The 18,746-nt window shown below is 31.4% G+C and overlaps 1 protein-coding gene and 1 long non-coding RNA gene across 3 annotated transcripts; one reads left to right on the plus strand and one right to left on the minus strand.

Moving 5' to 3' along the window:
* The first annotated feature begins 858 nt into the window (after nt 1-858).
* On the plus strand, nt 859-13,267 carry LOC145641956 (lupeol synthase-like). Of its 2 annotated transcripts, XM_081692990.1 has the most exons (19): nt 859-1,279; nt 1,643-1,828; nt 4,281-4,370; nt 4,506-4,703; nt 5,106-5,190; nt 5,300-5,356; nt 7,013-7,179; nt 7,278-7,466; nt 7,569-7,682; nt 7,783-7,902; nt 8,250-8,372; nt 8,780-8,878; nt 10,440-10,496; nt 10,587-10,633; nt 10,772-10,915; nt 11,018-11,195; nt 11,333-11,413; nt 11,522-11,605; nt 12,672-13,267. In XM_081692990.1, exons 1-19 carry the CDS (start codon nt 1,082-1,084, stop codon nt 12,792-12,794), a joined length of 2,340 nt encoding a protein of 779 aa, XP_081549116.1. In that variant the 5' UTR covers nt 859-1,081; the 3' UTR covers nt 12,795-13,267. The 2 variants fall into 2 exon arrangements, with proteins under 2 accessions (XP_081549116.1, XP_081549117.1); XM_081692991.1 differs by lacking the exon at nt 5,300-5,356 and having other exon boundaries at nt 860-1,279; nt 12,672-13,266.
* A 243-nt stretch (nt 13,268-13,510) lies between these two features.
* LOC145641957 (uncharacterized) lies at nt 13,511-16,684 on the minus strand. The gene is made up of 4 exons (XR_014115599.1): nt 16,553-16,684; nt 14,291-14,397; nt 13,978-14,110; nt 13,511-13,751 (listed from the first exon to the last, which is right to left on the minus strand). It is a non-coding gene; the product is annotated as an uncharacterized LOC145641957 (long non-coding RNA).
* Between the last annotated feature and the right edge of the window lie 2,062 nt (nt 16,685-18,746).

Consider the following 18,746-nt stretch of genomic DNA (forward strand, 5'->3'; position numbering starts at 1 on the left):
TTTAATCTATAGTTTTAAAAATAAAATGTTGATTTTTATATGTAACAGCTAATCAATCGCTACTTTACCTAACACTAAATTATTTATCTTCACAGCTAACAGCTACATACACAACTCACAGATATTTCCACAGCTACAACTACCTTCACAGCTATATTTCGCCGAACATGCCCTTACAAGTATTTTAACTTTAACTTAGAAGTACTGTCTTGTGATTTGTCATAATGTTAAATTATGTAGAATGATGAACTTTTACCTCTTTTATATATATGGTTTTTATTTTTTTATTATTTTTTTTATTTTAAAAGAGTTAAATGATGAAATATTGCATAGAAAATTTTTAATAGCTGCTAGCAAGAAAGTATTTTAGCCCTTGAAAATATAATAACCTTGGCCCGTTAGCTTTTAATTCTTGGCTACTATACGCCCCTGAGCATGTGATCTGGAAATAAAAAAATGAGTTGACATTGTAACGCTGTACTTCTTAATTACTAAAAGGCTACTTGATTGACTAAGTTGGTTGATCATAAAGATCAACCAGGGCCTCCCCCATACATTTCGTCATCTTTTCTCAAAAAGAAAAAAAAAATACAAACTTTCTACTATTGGTGAGCTCTGCTTGTACATGTAACGAGCGAGCGACAAGTTACAATTCGGGAAGTTGAGATGATGTGGAGTTAATATTTTCATTATGAAATTATTTATAAGCCTCATTCTTTGTTAGCATGGGCCAATAATATTAAAGAAATGGATATCATCATCGAGTCATTATATCTATACAGTTTTTATAATATAATGTAAAAATATTTAACAACCGTACATTGTAGGGATTTAACCTGGTTATCATCGAGTCATTCTTAGTTAGGATGGGCCAATTAAAGGAGTGGATAGCAAGAGCTGGTTAGAGAGTCATTATCATCATCGACCTCCTTGCTTCCATAATCTCAGCTTATAAAAACTCAGCAAATTAAATCCAACTTCATTACTACACTATCTATATTTCACTTTCTTTCCTAGGAGAAAGAATTAAGAGTATTTAATAGTTCATAGAGTGTACGCTTAGTTAATAAAGTTGGTGATCATGTGGAAGTTGAAGATAGCAGAAGGCAAGGATCCATGGCTAGAGAGTCTAAACAACTTCACCGGTCGACAACACTGGGAGTTTGATCCGGAGGCTGGAACAACCGAGGAACGGGCCGAGGTTGAGAGGGCAAGGAAGGAGTTCAAGGAGAACCGTTTCAACATGAGGCAAAGTGCTGATCTTCTAATGAGAATGGAGGTCATTTTTTTTTTTTTTTTTTAATTTTTTTTTTTTTGTGTTTTACACTTTTTTAGTTAATAGCTCAAACTAGTTTGACTTTTTCTTACTACTAACCCTATAAGTTCATGAGTTCAAATTTGGTATTTTAGTATTTTACTACTGAGATCTGATTTATAAAATTAGTTGTATTCATTTTACGTGTGAAAAATATACCGTATATGCATGTGGATAAACTATACTCCGTATAAGTTATGTCTATTTTAATATACGAGCGCGTATGGATTATATGTTATATTGTCGGGGTAAAGATAAGAACATATATAATCTAGGAAACGTAATGTGATTGTTTTGGCTAAAATTTTAAACAAAATGTTTGGACAGTTGAGAAAAGGAAAGGCAAATGTGGAAATGGATAAAGGAGTGAAGTTGAAGGAAAGAGAGGTAATAGGAGAGGAAGCAGTGACCACAACACTGAAGAAGGCCATCAACTTCTTTACCAGTATTCAAGCCCATGATGGTCACTGGCCTTCTGATAACGCTGGCCCACTTTATTTCATGCCTCCTCTGGTAAGTCATTTATATTTACGTACTTAAAAAATTATGGATGGGGAGGATAATTATCGCTCTTGCTTATTTCATTTTGTATGTATAACATTTTACTGATATACATGTGTTATTTTGATCGGCACATTTGTCAGTGCACTTCAACTATTAGTATTTATAATTATATATTATTAAGAATAATGGCGGAACGAGAAATTTAGGGTCTGTTCACATTTATTGAAATGAGCTGAACTGATTAGTGTTGAACTGAAATAAACTAATCTGAAATGAATATTTTATGAGAGAGGGAAATTAGGAGATGAACTGAACTGAACTGAATTGATTGGAGATGAACTGAACTGAGCTGAATTGAACTGATTGGAGCTGAACTAAACTGAACTGAATTGATCGGAGATGAACTGAACTGAACTGAACTGAATTGAACTGATTGGAGCTGAACTAAACTGAACTAAATTGATTGGAGATGAACTGGACTGATTGGAGCTGAACTAAACTGAACTGATATGAAATTAAGTAAATGTAAACATGCCCTTAATATAAAGGGGCCAAAGTCCCATCAAACAATACATAGAATTTTGACCTTGTTCAAGCATACAGGTAAAACCTTAAAGTAATACTCCGTAGCTATTTTTAAAAAATAAAAATTCTTATAAAAAGTTGAGAACACATTTGTCTAAGATCGTCTTACCATCATAAGACCATTGTTGTGAATCAATACAATGTAATTATATCTCATTCTCTCTCCCCTTTGCCCAACCCATCCAGAGGCGGATCTAATAAGGCAAAAGGGGTAGCACTCTGAGAAAAGAAAAAAAAAAAAAACCTATTCAAAGAGACCTGTTATTATAAATAGATAGGCTCTTTGATTTAGCCATCACCCCATACCAACTGCGGTTGCGTTCAGTTTCAAATTGAAAGAGACAAGGTCTCTTAAGGTTTTTTTTTTTTTTTTTTTTTTTTTTTTTTTTTTCCTACTTCCCTTTCTACTTTATGTGTGCATAATTATATTAATCATGTATTCAACTTTCTTTATTTATGAAAATAATTTTTATTATAAAATAAATATATACTCATACTTTAATGATATAAATCATAAGGTTTTTTTTTTTTTTTTTTTGAATGAGTAACTTATTATTATTCTTAAAAACTCCTTTAACTGATGAAGTTCTGATAGACACAAATTACATAGAAAGGTAATATTTTGAGCATATAGAGTACTTTAAAATTTGATCATTGTATTATATTAATAAATAGAATATAAATTAAACCATATTTGTAAAATAAAAATTTATATACCAAAATAAATATTTAAAATATAAAGGTTATATATAATAGTTCACTAGGTTAGCACCCGTACTGATGACGAGTTTCACAGTAATTTATCTTTGGATTAGAGGAAAAAATTAATGTGATATAATAGACCTGCATATATATTAATACTAATCTCACAACATTTTATATAAAAACATTTGTGTTTTATGCATTAGTAAAAATAGATATTAGAGGAAGTACTCATATACACTAACACGATAACTTTTCTAATCAATCATCAATAATTATCAATAACTTATATACTAAAAGACACAACAGTATTGACACATGTCATTTTCTGGTGTGTCCCTTAGTTTTTTTTATTTTTTTATTTTTAAATACAAAGTATCTATATAAGAAATAAATTTTGTACATAAATAAAAGATGGCAAAAGGTAACGAACGCCTCGGTGGCGTTGGATAAGCTAACTAAAGTGTATACCCTTATTAAGTATATGCTCTTATTTTTTCATAACTATATATGCCTTTTTTCTAGGAGTTCGCAAAACTCGTCTTTGTTGCGAGTAATGCGAAATAGAGGTAGTATATTTTTTGGTGTATAGAATCGGGGGAAGTATATGATTAAATGCATTGAGACGCGTCCGAATTTGGTAAGTGTAACACTTATCAAAACATGGAGGAAGTAGTTATTCCCTTTATTCCCAGTTTTTATGCCCCAGTTTTTTGCCACATTACAAGATTACGGGTCAAACTTCAAAATATTTTGCCATAAAATACTAATCTATACAAAATAATATAGTCATTTGAGATTTTGTTGGATTCGTCTCATTTTAAATTTAATTGAGTATCTAGTTTTTATAATCTGTAATTTTAATGCCTATTAAAATGGAGATAAAATAGTTTTAAGATGCGTCTTGAAAATCGTAAAAAGTCAAATAGAGCAAAATATTAAAAATGGATTGGAGGAAGTAGTGTTGATATAACTACTTATATTAACCGGTTTGAATAGCCGGTTGCATTTTATACTTTTATTAGCTCTTTAATTTTTTTTTTTTTTTTTTTTTTTTTAACTTTTTATTGATCGAGTAGATTCCATGAATGAAAGTTATAGTATTATGCATCAAATTCACACAAAGAGTATTCCATACAAAGTCATGATATCGCATTGATAAATAAACTTTCAGGTAATAGCACTATACGTTACAGGAGATCTCAATAAGATTTTATCCCCTGAACACCAAAAGGAAACAAAGCGTTATATCTACAATCATCAGGTATTTAAATAGTGTAATACACCAGTTTAACACTTTATTGTCCTTTGTTTTTCCTGATAACATTTAATAAATTTTCCTATTTTCTAACTATTTAATACATAGCACAATTTTTTTTTTTTTCGAAATATATTGCAGAATGAAGACGGAGGATGGGGGTTCCACATAGATAGCCATAGTACCATGTTTGGTTCAGCAATTAGTTACATTGCCCTAAGGTTGTTGGGAGAAGGCCCTGATGATGGTGAAGATAACGCGGTTGCAAGGGGTCGTCAATGGATCCTTGACCATGGTGGTGCTACGAGCATTCCATCTTGGGGAAAATTTTGGCTCTCGGTTTGTTCATACTAATCTCCTTCTTTACTATGTGTTTTTTTTTTGTTTGATTGAAAGTAGCTAGCTAGCTAGAATACTACCAAATTTAAGCCTTCTACTTTTTTTTGACAAGAATTTATGTACAACGTGAGCACCATATATATTATAAACATGCTTTCGTTACAAATGACGTTCATAACATGTGAGTTCTTTTTCTTTTTTTTTTGAAGAAAAACATGCATGTGAGTTATTTTGAATACGCTTTCATGTTATGTTCCTTAAACGGCTGACATAAAGAGTGTGAAAATGGGTTCAAAAGACTACCAAAGTGTATGTAGTTTGTTACATAATCTTTTTATCTCGAGTAACAGAAAAACTTGTAACAAGCTGGCCCTACTTTTGGCTTTGGACCGATTACTATAGGTGCTTGGAGTGTACGAATGGGATGGGTGCAACCCAACGCCTCCAGAGCTTTGGCTACTCCCTGATTCTTTACCGATGCACCCAGGTTCTCAAACTACTCTATACATCCACACTTATGTAGAGCTACATTTTATTTGTCTCTTAAAATAGGTTGTATCTAACTTTTATTGACCAAATCATACCAACTTTGACAGTATGTTTATACATGGATGGATTGGAATGTTATGTGCAAATAAATACGGACTTACGGAGTAAGAATCTACTCCATCCATTTTGTATTAGTCACAACATTAGGGTGTTCACAAAGTTTAAGAGAATTTTTAGAGAAGGGCTTTGTAATATAAAGTATTGTTAGGTCCTGTTTACTTCGGGCCTGCTCACTTTACCTTAAAAAATAATATTCAGTAAAAATAATTTCAGTTCAATAAAAATAATTTCAGTTCAATAAAATAAGTTTAGTTCAGCAAAAATAATTTCAGTTCATTAAAAAAAAGTTCAACTTGTTTCAAAAAAAAAAAAAAAGTTCAACTCAGTAAATATAATTTCAGTTCAGTAAAAATTAGTAACGTTAAAAAAGAAATATAACAAAGAATCAATAAAAATAATTTCAGTTCATTAAAAATAATTTCGGTTTAATAAAAATAATTTAAGTTCAACAAAAATAATTCCAGTTCAGTAAAATTAATTTCAATTCAGCAAAAATAAGGTAAAGTGAATGAGGCCTTCACCTTATAAAAATAATATTAAGTATAAATAATTTCAATTCACTAAAAAAAATAGTTCAGTAAAATTACTTTCAGTTCAGTAAAATTAATTTATGTTCAGCAAAAATAAGGTAAAGTGAATGAGGCCTTCACCTTACAAAAATAATATTAAGTATAAATAATTTAAATTCAGTAAAAAAAAAATAGTACAGTAAAAATACTTCAATTCAGTAAAAATAATTTCAGTTCAGTACAAATAAGTTCAGTTTAGTAAAATTCAGTAGCTTTAAAGAAGAATTATAATAGAATATCAATAAAAATAATTTAAGTTCAATAAAATCAATTTCAGTTCAGTAAAAAAAAAATTTAAGTTTAGCAAAAATATTTCCAGTCCAGTAAAAATAATTTTAGTTCAACAAAAATAAAGTGGTGTAAATAGGGCCTTAGTAGTAAATAAATTTTATTTTTTTTTTAAAAAAAAAAAGGTAGTGTAAGGCCCCGTTCAGCAAAAATCATGTCTTGCAATTATTTCTGGAATATGCAAAGGTGGTATATATAAAAGTGTTGTTATTAATATGAAACGGATGTATAAGGAAAGTGTTGTCATTATACGAATCGGATGAAGTAATATAAAATTGATGTAAAAGTGTTGCGATTAATACGAAATGGAGGGAGTAGGATTTAGCATAAGACTAGAGTACGTACTATCTCGATATTTTACCCATTATATATGGTGAACAAAGTTTAAAGATTTGCTTGTAATAAACTAATAATCAATAACATTTATAAACTATTTTCAAATGAAATATTGTTAAATTCGTTTAGAGGTATTCATTTTTACATATCAACTTTAATTTTGTAATACTACCTCCGTTAACTTTTATTTGCAACTTTGCAATATTCTATGTGTGCAAAGTTGCAAATAAAAGTTAAAGGAAGTAGTATATTTATTCAATATATCAAATGTATTTTAGTAAGACAAAGTTTTGTACTTCTATAATTACTACAATACCGTACAGATTAATACTTCAAAAAAGCATTTCACCTTGGATTCAAAAGTCACAAGTCACAACCTAATAACCTAGCTAGAGTAATAATGTTAAATTATATATACTACGTTTGTTTCTTTGGAATATTTTGTATCTCACAAATATTTTTTTACAATTCAAAATCCAACATCACTAACCTCTGGAGTATGTGCAGGGAAAACTTTATGCTATTGCCGATTGGTGTATATGCCAGTATCATACATGTATGGTAGGAGATTTGTTGGTCCAATCACTCAACTCATTGAGTCACTTAGAACAGAAATTTACCCCCAGCCATACCATGAAATTAACTGGAACAAAGCTAGAAACTCATGTGCTAAGGTATGTTCTAGAATTACTTACTACGTAATGACTAATTTTGGACACAATCGAGCATAACTATATACGAAGTAGTTTACACAACTAACAACTTTTTGTAGGAGGATCTTTATACTCCACATCATGTGTTGCAAGACATGATTTGGGGAATTCTTCACCACATTGGTGAGCCAATCCTCAACCGTTGGCCCTTCTCGAAACTCAGACAAAAGGCGCTCAAAACAGCAATAGCAAATGTACACTATGAGGACATTAACAGCAGATACTGCTGCATTGGTTGCGTTGAAAAGGTACATTGTTGCCATTGACAATGATAACAAACAAGCCCTTAGCCATCGATCTTTGTCTTTACTTTCTTTCAAAGTATGCCATATTAAGCACTTGTGGCACAGGTACTTTGTTTGATGGCTTGTTGGGCGGAAGATCCGAATTCAATAGCATACAAGAAACATCTAGCCAGGATCCCAGATTATTTGTGGGTTTCTGAGGATGGGATGAAGTTTACGGTAATTTTTAGTAACGATGCAAAGTTGTGGTGTAACACACTAACACAGTAACAATGTTGTGTAACAATTATTTTTGGTATGCAATATACTTTGGGAGCAGGCCCTTGGTTGCCAAACTTGGGATGCAGCACTAGCATTTCACGCAATATCTGCCAGTGGTCTTACTGACGAATATGCAACATCACTTAAGAAAACACACGGTTTTCTCAAAGCCTCACAGGTTTTACTTCACTCAACAAACACCCTTTTATTTAACTAAACTACTACCTCCGTTACTTTTTAGTTGTAACAGAGAAATTTTTTATATCTCACAAAATATACTCCTTTATTGCATCTAAAAAGTAACGGATGTAGTACAAAATATCATGACATACTTTTTGACTTTTGTGATACATATGTAAGCGAATTTTTTAAACCTTTAATTTTTCATAGAGAAAAAAAAAAAAAATCTTAAGAGGCCTATGAATATTATTGCGAGTATTTCAAATGTATAAAATATCTCGTGAAACTTCTAATATCATTGCGAGTATCTAAATTGTATAAAATATGATGCTCTATTCAATATAGGTTAGGGAGAATCCATCAGGAAATTATAAGGAGATGTATAGGCATATTAGTAAAGGTTCATGGACTTTCTCAACACCAGATCACGGCTGGCAAGTCTCTGATTGCACTGCGGAAGGACTTAAGGTGATTGAATACAAACATTTTCAATCATAAAGCAAAATATTATACTACCTTCGATTTTTTTAGTTGTAACTTTAGGGTATTTTATGTGAGATATAAAATATTTTAAAGTTGCAACTAAAAAAATCGAAAGTAGAATTTCATTTAAATTGTATGCTTCAATGATAATTATTTTCCTTTTTAATCCGATGATATATTTTAACTCATTTTAATGATTATTGTTCATGTAATCATCAAATGACCAAAAAATAACATTAGTGTGCCTTAAAATGACTTATATGAGTATATATAAAATTTTTATTAATTTTAAATGAGCAAAAAATAACATTAGTGCGCCATAAAATGACTTATATTACCAGAAAATTTTGTATCCTTTTTTGCTTATCTGTTCCAACGGTATTGTTTTATAGGTTGCACTGCTATTTGCAAAAATGTTTCCTGAACTTGAGGAAGAAAAAATGGAAGCTGAGCACCTATTTCATGCTGTGAATGTCATTCTTTCTCTACAGGTTTGAGTTATACGTATTTTCTTTTGTTCCCCTTGTACAAGTATATGTTTTGTTGTGGTTCATCAGCTTTAATTACTTAAACACATTATGTTTACCTCTAACTATTTTGACTTATTTCAAACAAAATAGTACAGTATCTGCTAAGTTTATATTAAAGCAACTAACTTAAGTTTCGTGCAATGGATGGCTTTTATTTAGCCTACTGGTAAATTACAATACTAATTTAATAATAATTTACTAAATTGAAACATAGTAATTTCAATTTGATATGTATACTGGTGTTAAAAGTTAATAATTCATTAGACATCATAAAAAAAAATGAAAGAAATTTAATTATTATGGCCTTATGGCGTTTTATTTTCGAATAGAACTTTTGGTTAATTAATAACTAAGAGCCTGTTCTGATTGACGGACTGAGTTCAACTGAAATTAACTTATTAGAGCTGAGTTGAATTGAACTTATTAAAGCTGAGCTCAACTGCACTAAAAATAATTGTATCAGAACAGGCCCTAATTTGTCTACCTGTGCAATGTATTCATATACTCCACCTGTCCTAATTTTGTCGCATACTTTGACTAGCAAAATGTTTTATGTACATGTAATTGAACTTTATCTTATTTTGCAATAATTAATAATCAAGTTTTAACTTTATATAATTATAATTATTGAATAGTGGTTATTTTTAATTATAAATAAATCAATAAAAAAATGCTACACTAAAAGCAAATAAAGTGAAAATCCTAAACGGAGCAAAAATTAACTTTCAAAGAAAAAAATGCAAAGTAGAATGATAGTTTATTTTTATAATTTATATTATAATAATAATAATTAATTATATAATATAATATAATACAAAGTATAATATAATACTTCCTCCATTCTTTTATTATTGCACCACTTGTCGGAAGTTTCACAAATATTGCACCATTTCCTCTTTAGGAAAAAAATTTATTTGTGTTTACACTACAAACTCCCAACATACCCTTGCTTTTTCACACTTACTTTTTAGTTTATCAATATGTCACATGGGCAATTTTGTATTTAACCTTTCTCTCTCTTACTTTTTTCCACTATCAAAATAATTGTACCAAACCCCTATGGTGCAATAATAAAAAACGGAGGAAGTATACTTTTTCTGATCCACATAAATTACAACAACAATGAAATTATGAATCCCAAAGCACATTTATATGTCAAATATATATAATTATATAAAAGTAAAAACTATAAAAGTTAATATTGTGAAAATATTTTACGAGACGAATCTAATAATACACCACATGACTATATTTTACTTTACGTATACATCACAATTTGTGGTCAAACAAGCATGATGAATCGCATAAAAGTTCAATTGTTGTAATATTACTAGAACGAAAAAAGTATGAAAGATATGCTTAAAAGATTTTAGTTTCTTTTTTCAAGAATTTTTTTTTTTTTTTGGACGGGTTTTTCGAGAAATTTTTAACAAGTGTCATTTTTTGTTTCGTTTTAGTATATACGAAGTAGTTATTATTATTGATGATTATTCATATATCTTATCCTACCCTACTGTTATAGAGTGAGAATGGTGGTTTCACAGCTTGGGAGCCTCAGCGAACATACCATTGGATCGAGGTATAACCAACTTCTTCTATCATAATATAGATTAAGTTAAATTCAAAATAAATTTTGTAATTTCTCATGAGATGTATTGTCTAATCTCAGAAATTCAATCCAACAGAGCTCTTTGATGATGTTCTAATCGAAAGAGAGTAAGCTTCTTCTAACATTTCAAAAACACCCTAATAGACCGGGCCAAGACGATCAGTTGAAGTCTTGCAGAAAAATAACAAACGAACTTAACTTTCCTAATTTAATGAATAAAATCCTTATTTTTACTGTTACTATAGGCATGTTGAGTGCACTTCCTCAGTAATACAAGCTTTTACACTCTTCAAGGAGCAATACCCAGATCACAGGACCAAAGAAATAGAAGACTCCATCTTTAGAGGAATACAGTACATTGAAAGGGCTCAAAATCCTGATGGTTCCTGGTAAATATGCTGATTTTTAATTGAAATGTGATTTTCGTAAGAGAGAAAATACACTTGTGGAATTGAGAGTGATTTCTTTTGGGTTTGTTCTTGTGAGGATAGGTATGGTTTTTGGGGAATTTGTTTTACCTATGGAACATGGTTTGCTGTGGAGGCACTACTAAGCTGTGATAAAAACTACCATAATAGTCAGGCTGTGCGAAAGGCATGTGAGTTTATACTCTCAAAGCAATTGCCTAATGGCGGGTGGGGCGAAAGCTACCTCTCAAGCTCCAACGAGGTACTCTAATCCACTCCCCTCTCTCCCTCCCCTGTGGTGGTAAAAGCCGCGTCTCTTGTAGTGAAATAACATCAGTCTGAGTTTTCTCTAAAAGTCTAGATTTGTGCATCAATCCTTGGTTTGGGATTGTGGAACAGGTTTATACAAACCTAAAAGGGAACAAGTCAAATCTGGTGCAAACTTCATGGGCATTGTTAACTCTCATTAGAGCAGGGCAGGTGCGTTACTGCGTATAACTGTATTCTATCCTACATTTCCTATTGCACCTTAAAAAATGCGAGCAAGCTTAAAACTATGGTTAACCCAAATGGTTCTCAATGTAACAGTGGGAAGTAGATCCCGACCCCGTAGACCGAGGGATGAGGTTGGTAATCAACTCACAGTTGGAAAATGGAGACTTCCCACCACAGGTAATTACAAGATTCAGTTTTGATATGCAGTCACAAAAGCTAACAAAAGTATTAAATATATCTATTCAATAATATAACCTCCTATTCCTGAGTATAAGATATACTGTATTAAGTATAATATATAGGACCCCAATAGATATTATAATGAGTAATTTCCATATTCATAATATAAAAAGTCAGACAATGTCAAAATTCCTTGATACGCAGCTTTGAGCGGCCTCTTTTATAAATTAAAAAAAAAAAAATCATAAAACCAGAATTAATGGCTAGCAGAGGTAAAGTGCTAATTAGGCAGTTTTTAGTTTAATAAAACTACTGGTTTACTATAAACAAAATATGCTTTATTTTTTAAATAATCACAGAGGTAAACCACTAATTGGTGGCAGTTTTGTCCATGGTAAAAAAGCTAATTCAATTATCGATTTTATTCAATAAACCTCTAATTCAATTATTGATTTCATTGAATAAACCGCTAATTCAATTAGTTACCTTGGACAAAACCTCTAATTCAGCGATTTTTACTTCGGACAAAACTTCTAATTCAACAATTTTAATGTGAACCGACCAAAAAAAACAAACTGATTTTTAGCTATTTAGCTCTTAAGATGGTGCATAAGCCCTCCGTCCCTAAATAAAAGTTTCATTTACTCAAGAGTGAATTTAAAAAAATGATAAGAGATTAGGTTGATTGATTGTAAACTAGAAAAAAGTAATGTTCAGTTATATGAAGGTGAATAAAAAAGTGGATTCTGAAGAAAAAAAAAAAAAAAAAAAAGGGACTTTTAAAGACACAAAATTGTAGTAAAATGAGACTTCTATTTAGGGACAGAAAGAGTATCACTTACCAATATTGTAATGTTAAAAAATTTCCAAAGTGAAACTTCTTGTATCCAAGGACCAAGGCTATTCTTCATGGTAAGGGACTAAGGGTAGACTGTCCTACACATGAATTTGCCTTGGCGACGTGAATTTCAAGTTACAACCCAGATTCTCATTTAACGTCAGTCACAGTACATAGTTTTACATCTTATCCATGATATCTAACAGCTATGGTAACTTTATACAGGAAAGCACTGGAATATTCATGAAGAACTGCATAATTGAATATTCATCATACAGGTGTATTTTCCCCATATGGGTTCTCAGTGAATATCGTCGTGCACAAGCACAAAGATCAGCCATACAATAGCCAACACTCACTGGAACTCCAAGAGAAACTGGTCACCAAGCTATTAGCATCTATAGTGTATTGCTGCTAAACATCACAGGATGTAGAAGCAAATCAATAAATCATCCTTAGTTGGCTATAATCGAATTTTATGCTCTAGTTTACTAATCTTTGTCAATGTAAGGTTACTGAGGTAACTTCTAAAGGGAAACTTCCAAAAGTCCGGCCACATTACAATTTTCACTTATTTTAAGAGCATTTTGTGAAATTATAGGAGTGATTTCCGTGAAGATTGCTTCGACATACTAAAATTCCACAATTATGCTGCTTTGTAACAAAATTTCTTACATACCGTCCACGTCACCTAAATAATCAAGGATTTTTTTTTTAATTAAAAATCTTGAAACTGCTGATTGAATCAGCGGTTTATAGTTTAATGAACCTCTATATAAACCACTAATTCAATTAGCGGTAATATTGTGAACCGGGAAAAAATAATTTCATATTTACAAACGTTGACCTGGACAGTAGTAGGGAATTTTGTAAATAAAGTGATGCATTTATGAAATTTTGATCTCTTTAAGCGTTTTCTATGGAAATCACTCAAATTATAGTGTGTTAGGTACTGAAAATGTTAAGCTTTTACCCTTTTATAATTTCCAATTGAGTGATGCCAAAAGCATAGCTTTAGTTAGAGATCCTATAAGAAGAACTCACAAAATTCAAGAGTTGATATATGGAAAAAAAAAAAAAAAAAATTATATGATCTTATAAATATCATGGAACCCATTTAAGCAATTTAAAACAAAACCAAAAGACTTAGAAAAGAAAAACATGGTTAAAAGATGATTCTCTAGAGTGAGATTTACGTTACTGAAAGGGCCATGATTTGGCCGGCGAGACCAGGATCTTGTTGCAGCAGCTCCTTTAGGTTGTTTTCCACTTCCCCCATCTGTTTCTCCAGGTACTCTTAGAAGTCTGTCACCATATATAAAGACAACACATCAAGTTAATATCTCCGGCAACAAAGTAATCTCAATAAATGAACACATACAACTGAAATTGGGATATATTTCTGAAATATTGCTAGGTGGTCTTGCTAATATGACACTAATCAACGATTTGAAAAACGATAAACTGAAAACCAAACAAGTGAAAGACAAATTGAGAAGGTAGAAAACAAACAATTAATAAGTATAAAAACCTGTAAAGAAGCTATGGCAGTCTCACTATCCTTGAACTTCTGTTCCTTTTCATCCATCAAGACCGAATTTGGCAAAATATTGTTGAGGATTTACAACCATAGATTCTGTAAGCCAAGGACTCTCGCGTTCTTCCTGCATAACAAAGGTAACAAAAACACCATTAAGTACAAAAATCTATAAGGTAAACAATCAACCAACAATACAGCAGTCACATATCAATTGAACATAGGTCCCAAACTGCACCAAACCCCAAAAGTTACAGATATGTGGTTCAATTCATGTATCAAGAACTTATACTGAAATTGAACTTACCTATTGATTTGCATGTATTCGTGTCATCAGGCACTTGTCGCAACTGCTCCAAGGTTAAGTAAGAACGCTTCTTTGCAGTTTCTTTAGATCATATTTGGTTTTTGCACCTATATAGATCATAGAACATGGTTATACTTAACTATACAAAAGCATAATAGACAAATTGCAGCCCATAAAACTAATGTACTAGAGGGGAAAGTTTGATAGGGAGCACTTAACATGAGTCAAAAGTTATTTAGTGCTAACATCAGACTATAGGAGACATGTACCAATGAACATCTCACACTAAACAAGTTCCTCATTCCTCATAAAATGTTTTTGGAGAGTAACAGGATGAGTGATAGGATATGGAGATAGCCTAGAGAAGGATATGTAGATTGCTTCACATATCTACCTATGTGTCACGGTCAAGTGTTATGATACTAGAACTGTATAGTACTCTCCCGTCTATTGGCAACAAGGGCACAAACCAAGAGCGGAAATGGCTTGTCAGCACGAAGCACCACATTCTATAGACGAGTTTGATAGGCACTCTGGCCTGTTGGCGACAAGAGTGGAGTCAAGGGGGGTTGATCGGGGCTTGTGACAGTCTGGCAGGGCAAAAGCAGGTTCGACGATGAATTTTGATTATTTTGAGGGTTTCTTGAGATTTTATCAATTTTTGGGTGTTTTATACATGTGGCAGCATAATTTCTATAAATGCCTACAACAACACACAAGTAATAAAGCTATAGGCAATGGGTAGGAAGCTCAGATATTATTAATCATTGCCTCCTACAGAACTTCTTCTTGAAATTACTCTAAGGCCTAGAAAACTTAAGTAAAAGGCCTAGCCAGCTTCAAATACACTCAAAGAGAGTTGGATTCTAACATTATGCTGCCAGTTCTTTGCTTGGCATGGCTAATGCCAAGCCCTGGTGCAAGGGTTGCATTAGCTAATGGACAGACAGCATAAAAACATTGTAGAAGCTTTGTAACAGGTACTATTACCAGTTTACCACTGTATGCAATTTAAAGTCCAAATTCCAAATTAAGCATGCTAGGTTAGAGGGCCCAGAGGTGTGCCATGTCAGGCGATCTTCTTGGAAATGACCCACTAAAATTCTTTTTTCACCATTGACTGAAGCTCTACCAAATAGGTTATATTAGAGAGTTCAGGATGTCCGTACCATTTGCACAACTATAATGGATTTAAGTTCTTTATATAACCTAATCATCTTTATAAAAAATTGGAGAGAAAAAGAATTATGACATACAATCTACAAAGGGAATGAGGCCGTCACAATTCCCAAATCATTTGAAGACCTATGTTACTTGACTTTTGGGAAGCAAGACTCTAAGGAGTGGTAACATCAAGCTTTTGAATATCTCTACTCCGCTTGTCCTTAAATAAGCTTCATTTCTCACAAAATAAAAGTCTCATTATTTATTCAGTCTTTAATTCACTTTTAATCAACAAAAGCCCTCCAACCCTTATATTTCTCTCTTCCTCAAAACAGTAAATTATCCCATTATCTTCCTTTTTTTTAAAAAAAAAAAATTCAACTTTAATCTACAATACGCTACTATAACTCCTTCCTAAATCCGTGTACACCGGATAAACGTGGTGGAAAGGGATGTAACACTAAAACTTCATACTCCCCTTCTCTGAACCCCTTCTTTTTCTATTTTTGACTACCAATATTAATCGAACTACTAATAACCTAATTCCAACCATATTATGCCTGAGCATAGATACAAGTTCTAATTCAACATAGTCAAATAACTAATTCAATCATTCAACAACTGCAACATGTACATGTCTATATTACAATAGATACAAATAGCATCTTGTTCACTTAGGAGCTCACTTAAGCACAAATACAACATACAGGCATCCAGCCAAATCTCAAATATTCAAATTCTTCTTTCATTCAAATCCCTTTGTCTTTCGTCTTTTTCTACTAGTATGGTAATTGACAAGCACAAGTTATAGAAATGGATATCGAATATACATATTATTCAAAGACAAAAACCATAAAAATAACATAAAACCAATCTTTTCTTTCCAGAGGAAAAATCCATAACACCGAATGCAATTAAGTAGCAAAATGAAACAATAAATCATGATAAGAACAAGGCAGCAAAATTCGAGACAAACAATGTCATTAAGTAGTATCATTCACATATAAATCTCAAATCAGAAATACCCTAAACAATTCACATATTACATAAAAACCCTAAAATTGATTGAATGCTTAATTCACGAAGAAGATAATGAACCTTAGAGATGTATGCCGGAAAAAGATATCGGATTCAATTTTCCGACGGCAATCACCGGAACCATTTATTCGCGCACACCCACTCATTGAGAGATTACTTTACATTTCACCTCATTGTAATTTTCTCTTGGGAAATTATTATTGGTACACTCGGTTTTTATCTTTGGTACACCTCATTAAATTTCCATTACTACACCTCATTAAATTTCCATTACTAGTGGTACATCCATAATTAACAACTAATTAACTACAGTTACTGAAACGTTAATCAAATGTTTAGTTAAGGTAAATGGGAGGGATTTTGCATAGACTTGAGTTGACTAAAATGCCCTCCCCCTCATTAACTCTCCCTTCAATCCCAAATGTATTAATTTACTCCAAATTAGGTTAGTTCCCGTACCATGCACGGTAATTTTCAGTAATCTTTATTAAACTATCATTATAATTGGTTTTTATTAACAAAAAAATCTAAGAATATAGTTGACAAATTTGATCAAAGTATTGAATTACAAAAGATATGTTAGGTATAAAATGATGTAGAAAATAATCAAAACTATGTTAAGAATTTTTTTTGTTTTAATAACTATATAAAAATTTGTGTTAAAATATGTCGAATCTTTTTCTTTTTAGCTGGTGTGTCTTTTAGTATATTGTTATTGATTGATTTTTTATCTTTTTTTTTTTCTTCTCATTCATTCTCTAACCCTAATTATCGCTCTTCTGGAGCAAATTCTTTGGAGTTTCAGGCTTGCTTTGTGGATTTAAAAAGGTTAGTGGGTGGTTATCTTTTGTTGTAATTTCATAATTTTTCGGTTTAAATTGCTAGGTTTTAGATGAAATTTGCAAATTCTTGTGAATGGTTGAATATTGTTGACGGGTTGAATTATGGTCTAATATTACTTAATTTAGCCTTGGTTTATGTTTTTTTTGCATATGAATATGGTGCTTGCTTATTTTTGTACTCTCTGACTTACTGTATTTAAAATTGACGACTTTAGGTTGCAAGCTACAGTGTTACTAATTGTATGATGATTATTCTAGGTTTAAATGTGTTCTTGTGATCTATTGTTGTGATTAAATCATGGTCGAGTAATTTATTTTGCAGAATGGGTGACATAATTACTATGAGATTTAAATATAAGCAGCATAATATAATGTTGATATTGATGTGGATTGTGATAAGATCAATTTGATGGACTTAATGATAGAATTTGAAGATATTTTACAAAAGAAGGGAGTAGTTATTTTGAACCCTATATTTGCTTATGAATATAGGGGTAAGCATTGGCCAATAGATGATGATGGGGTCTGATGAGGATGTTTGAGTCATTAATTGATGTTAAGATGTATGAGATTGTGGTTGGGACTGCTGTAAATTCAACTTATATGTATGACTTAATCTCTGAGTTTAAGAGGAACAAAGGTGGTGAACTATGTGGCCAGGGTGTACATGAAGAGTCAGAATCACCGCCTCTAAACTAACCATTTAATTATTATGTAGAAAAATGAGAATTAGAGGTTGATTAGAAGAAATTAGAGGTTAATTCGGTGAATTAGTGGGATTAGGTTGTTTTACACAAAAAAAATTTCAACTTCGGGTTTTCTTTCATGATGAAGTTTTTAAATTTTTTTTTTTTTTTTTTTTTTTTTTTTTTTTTTTTTTTTGCAAAATGGTGTATTTAAAAGGTTTTTTTTTTTTTTTTTTTTACAAATTTGCCTAATTATTATAGACCTGAGTAATAAGTTTCTCCATTCTCCGATTAACATCGTTTTGAATTTTAAAAATATTCAAACATAATCTTTATTGATCATTTGTTGTTTTTCTCTTCATTTCAAATTAATTAACAGTACACTGATATTCAAGTACACAAGTCAATACATACATTTACCACTAGATAATACTCGCGCCATGCTTGATTTTTAATGAGGGTAATTGAAATTAAATGCTTCCTCCGTTTTTTTTTTAGTTGCAACACTTCCCTAAAATGGAAATGTCACAATAGTTACAACACACCATAAAAAGAAGGTTTTTATGGTGAAAATTATACTATTATCTTTAATTAAACCACATGACTCACTTGATTATAGTCCTAACAACCTTTTAACTCCATTTTATGTATATTATAACATATGAGGTCTACTTTTCTTAAATACCGTGATATAGTATGTGTTGTAACATATATATATATATATAT

This window comes from Chenopodium album, chromosome 8 (assembly GCF_948465745.1).
Source record: "Chenopodium album chromosome 8, dcCheAlbu1.1, whole genome shotgun sequence".
NCBI classification, from domain to species: Eukaryota; Viridiplantae; Streptophyta; class Magnoliopsida; order Caryophyllales; family Amaranthaceae; genus Chenopodium; species Chenopodium album.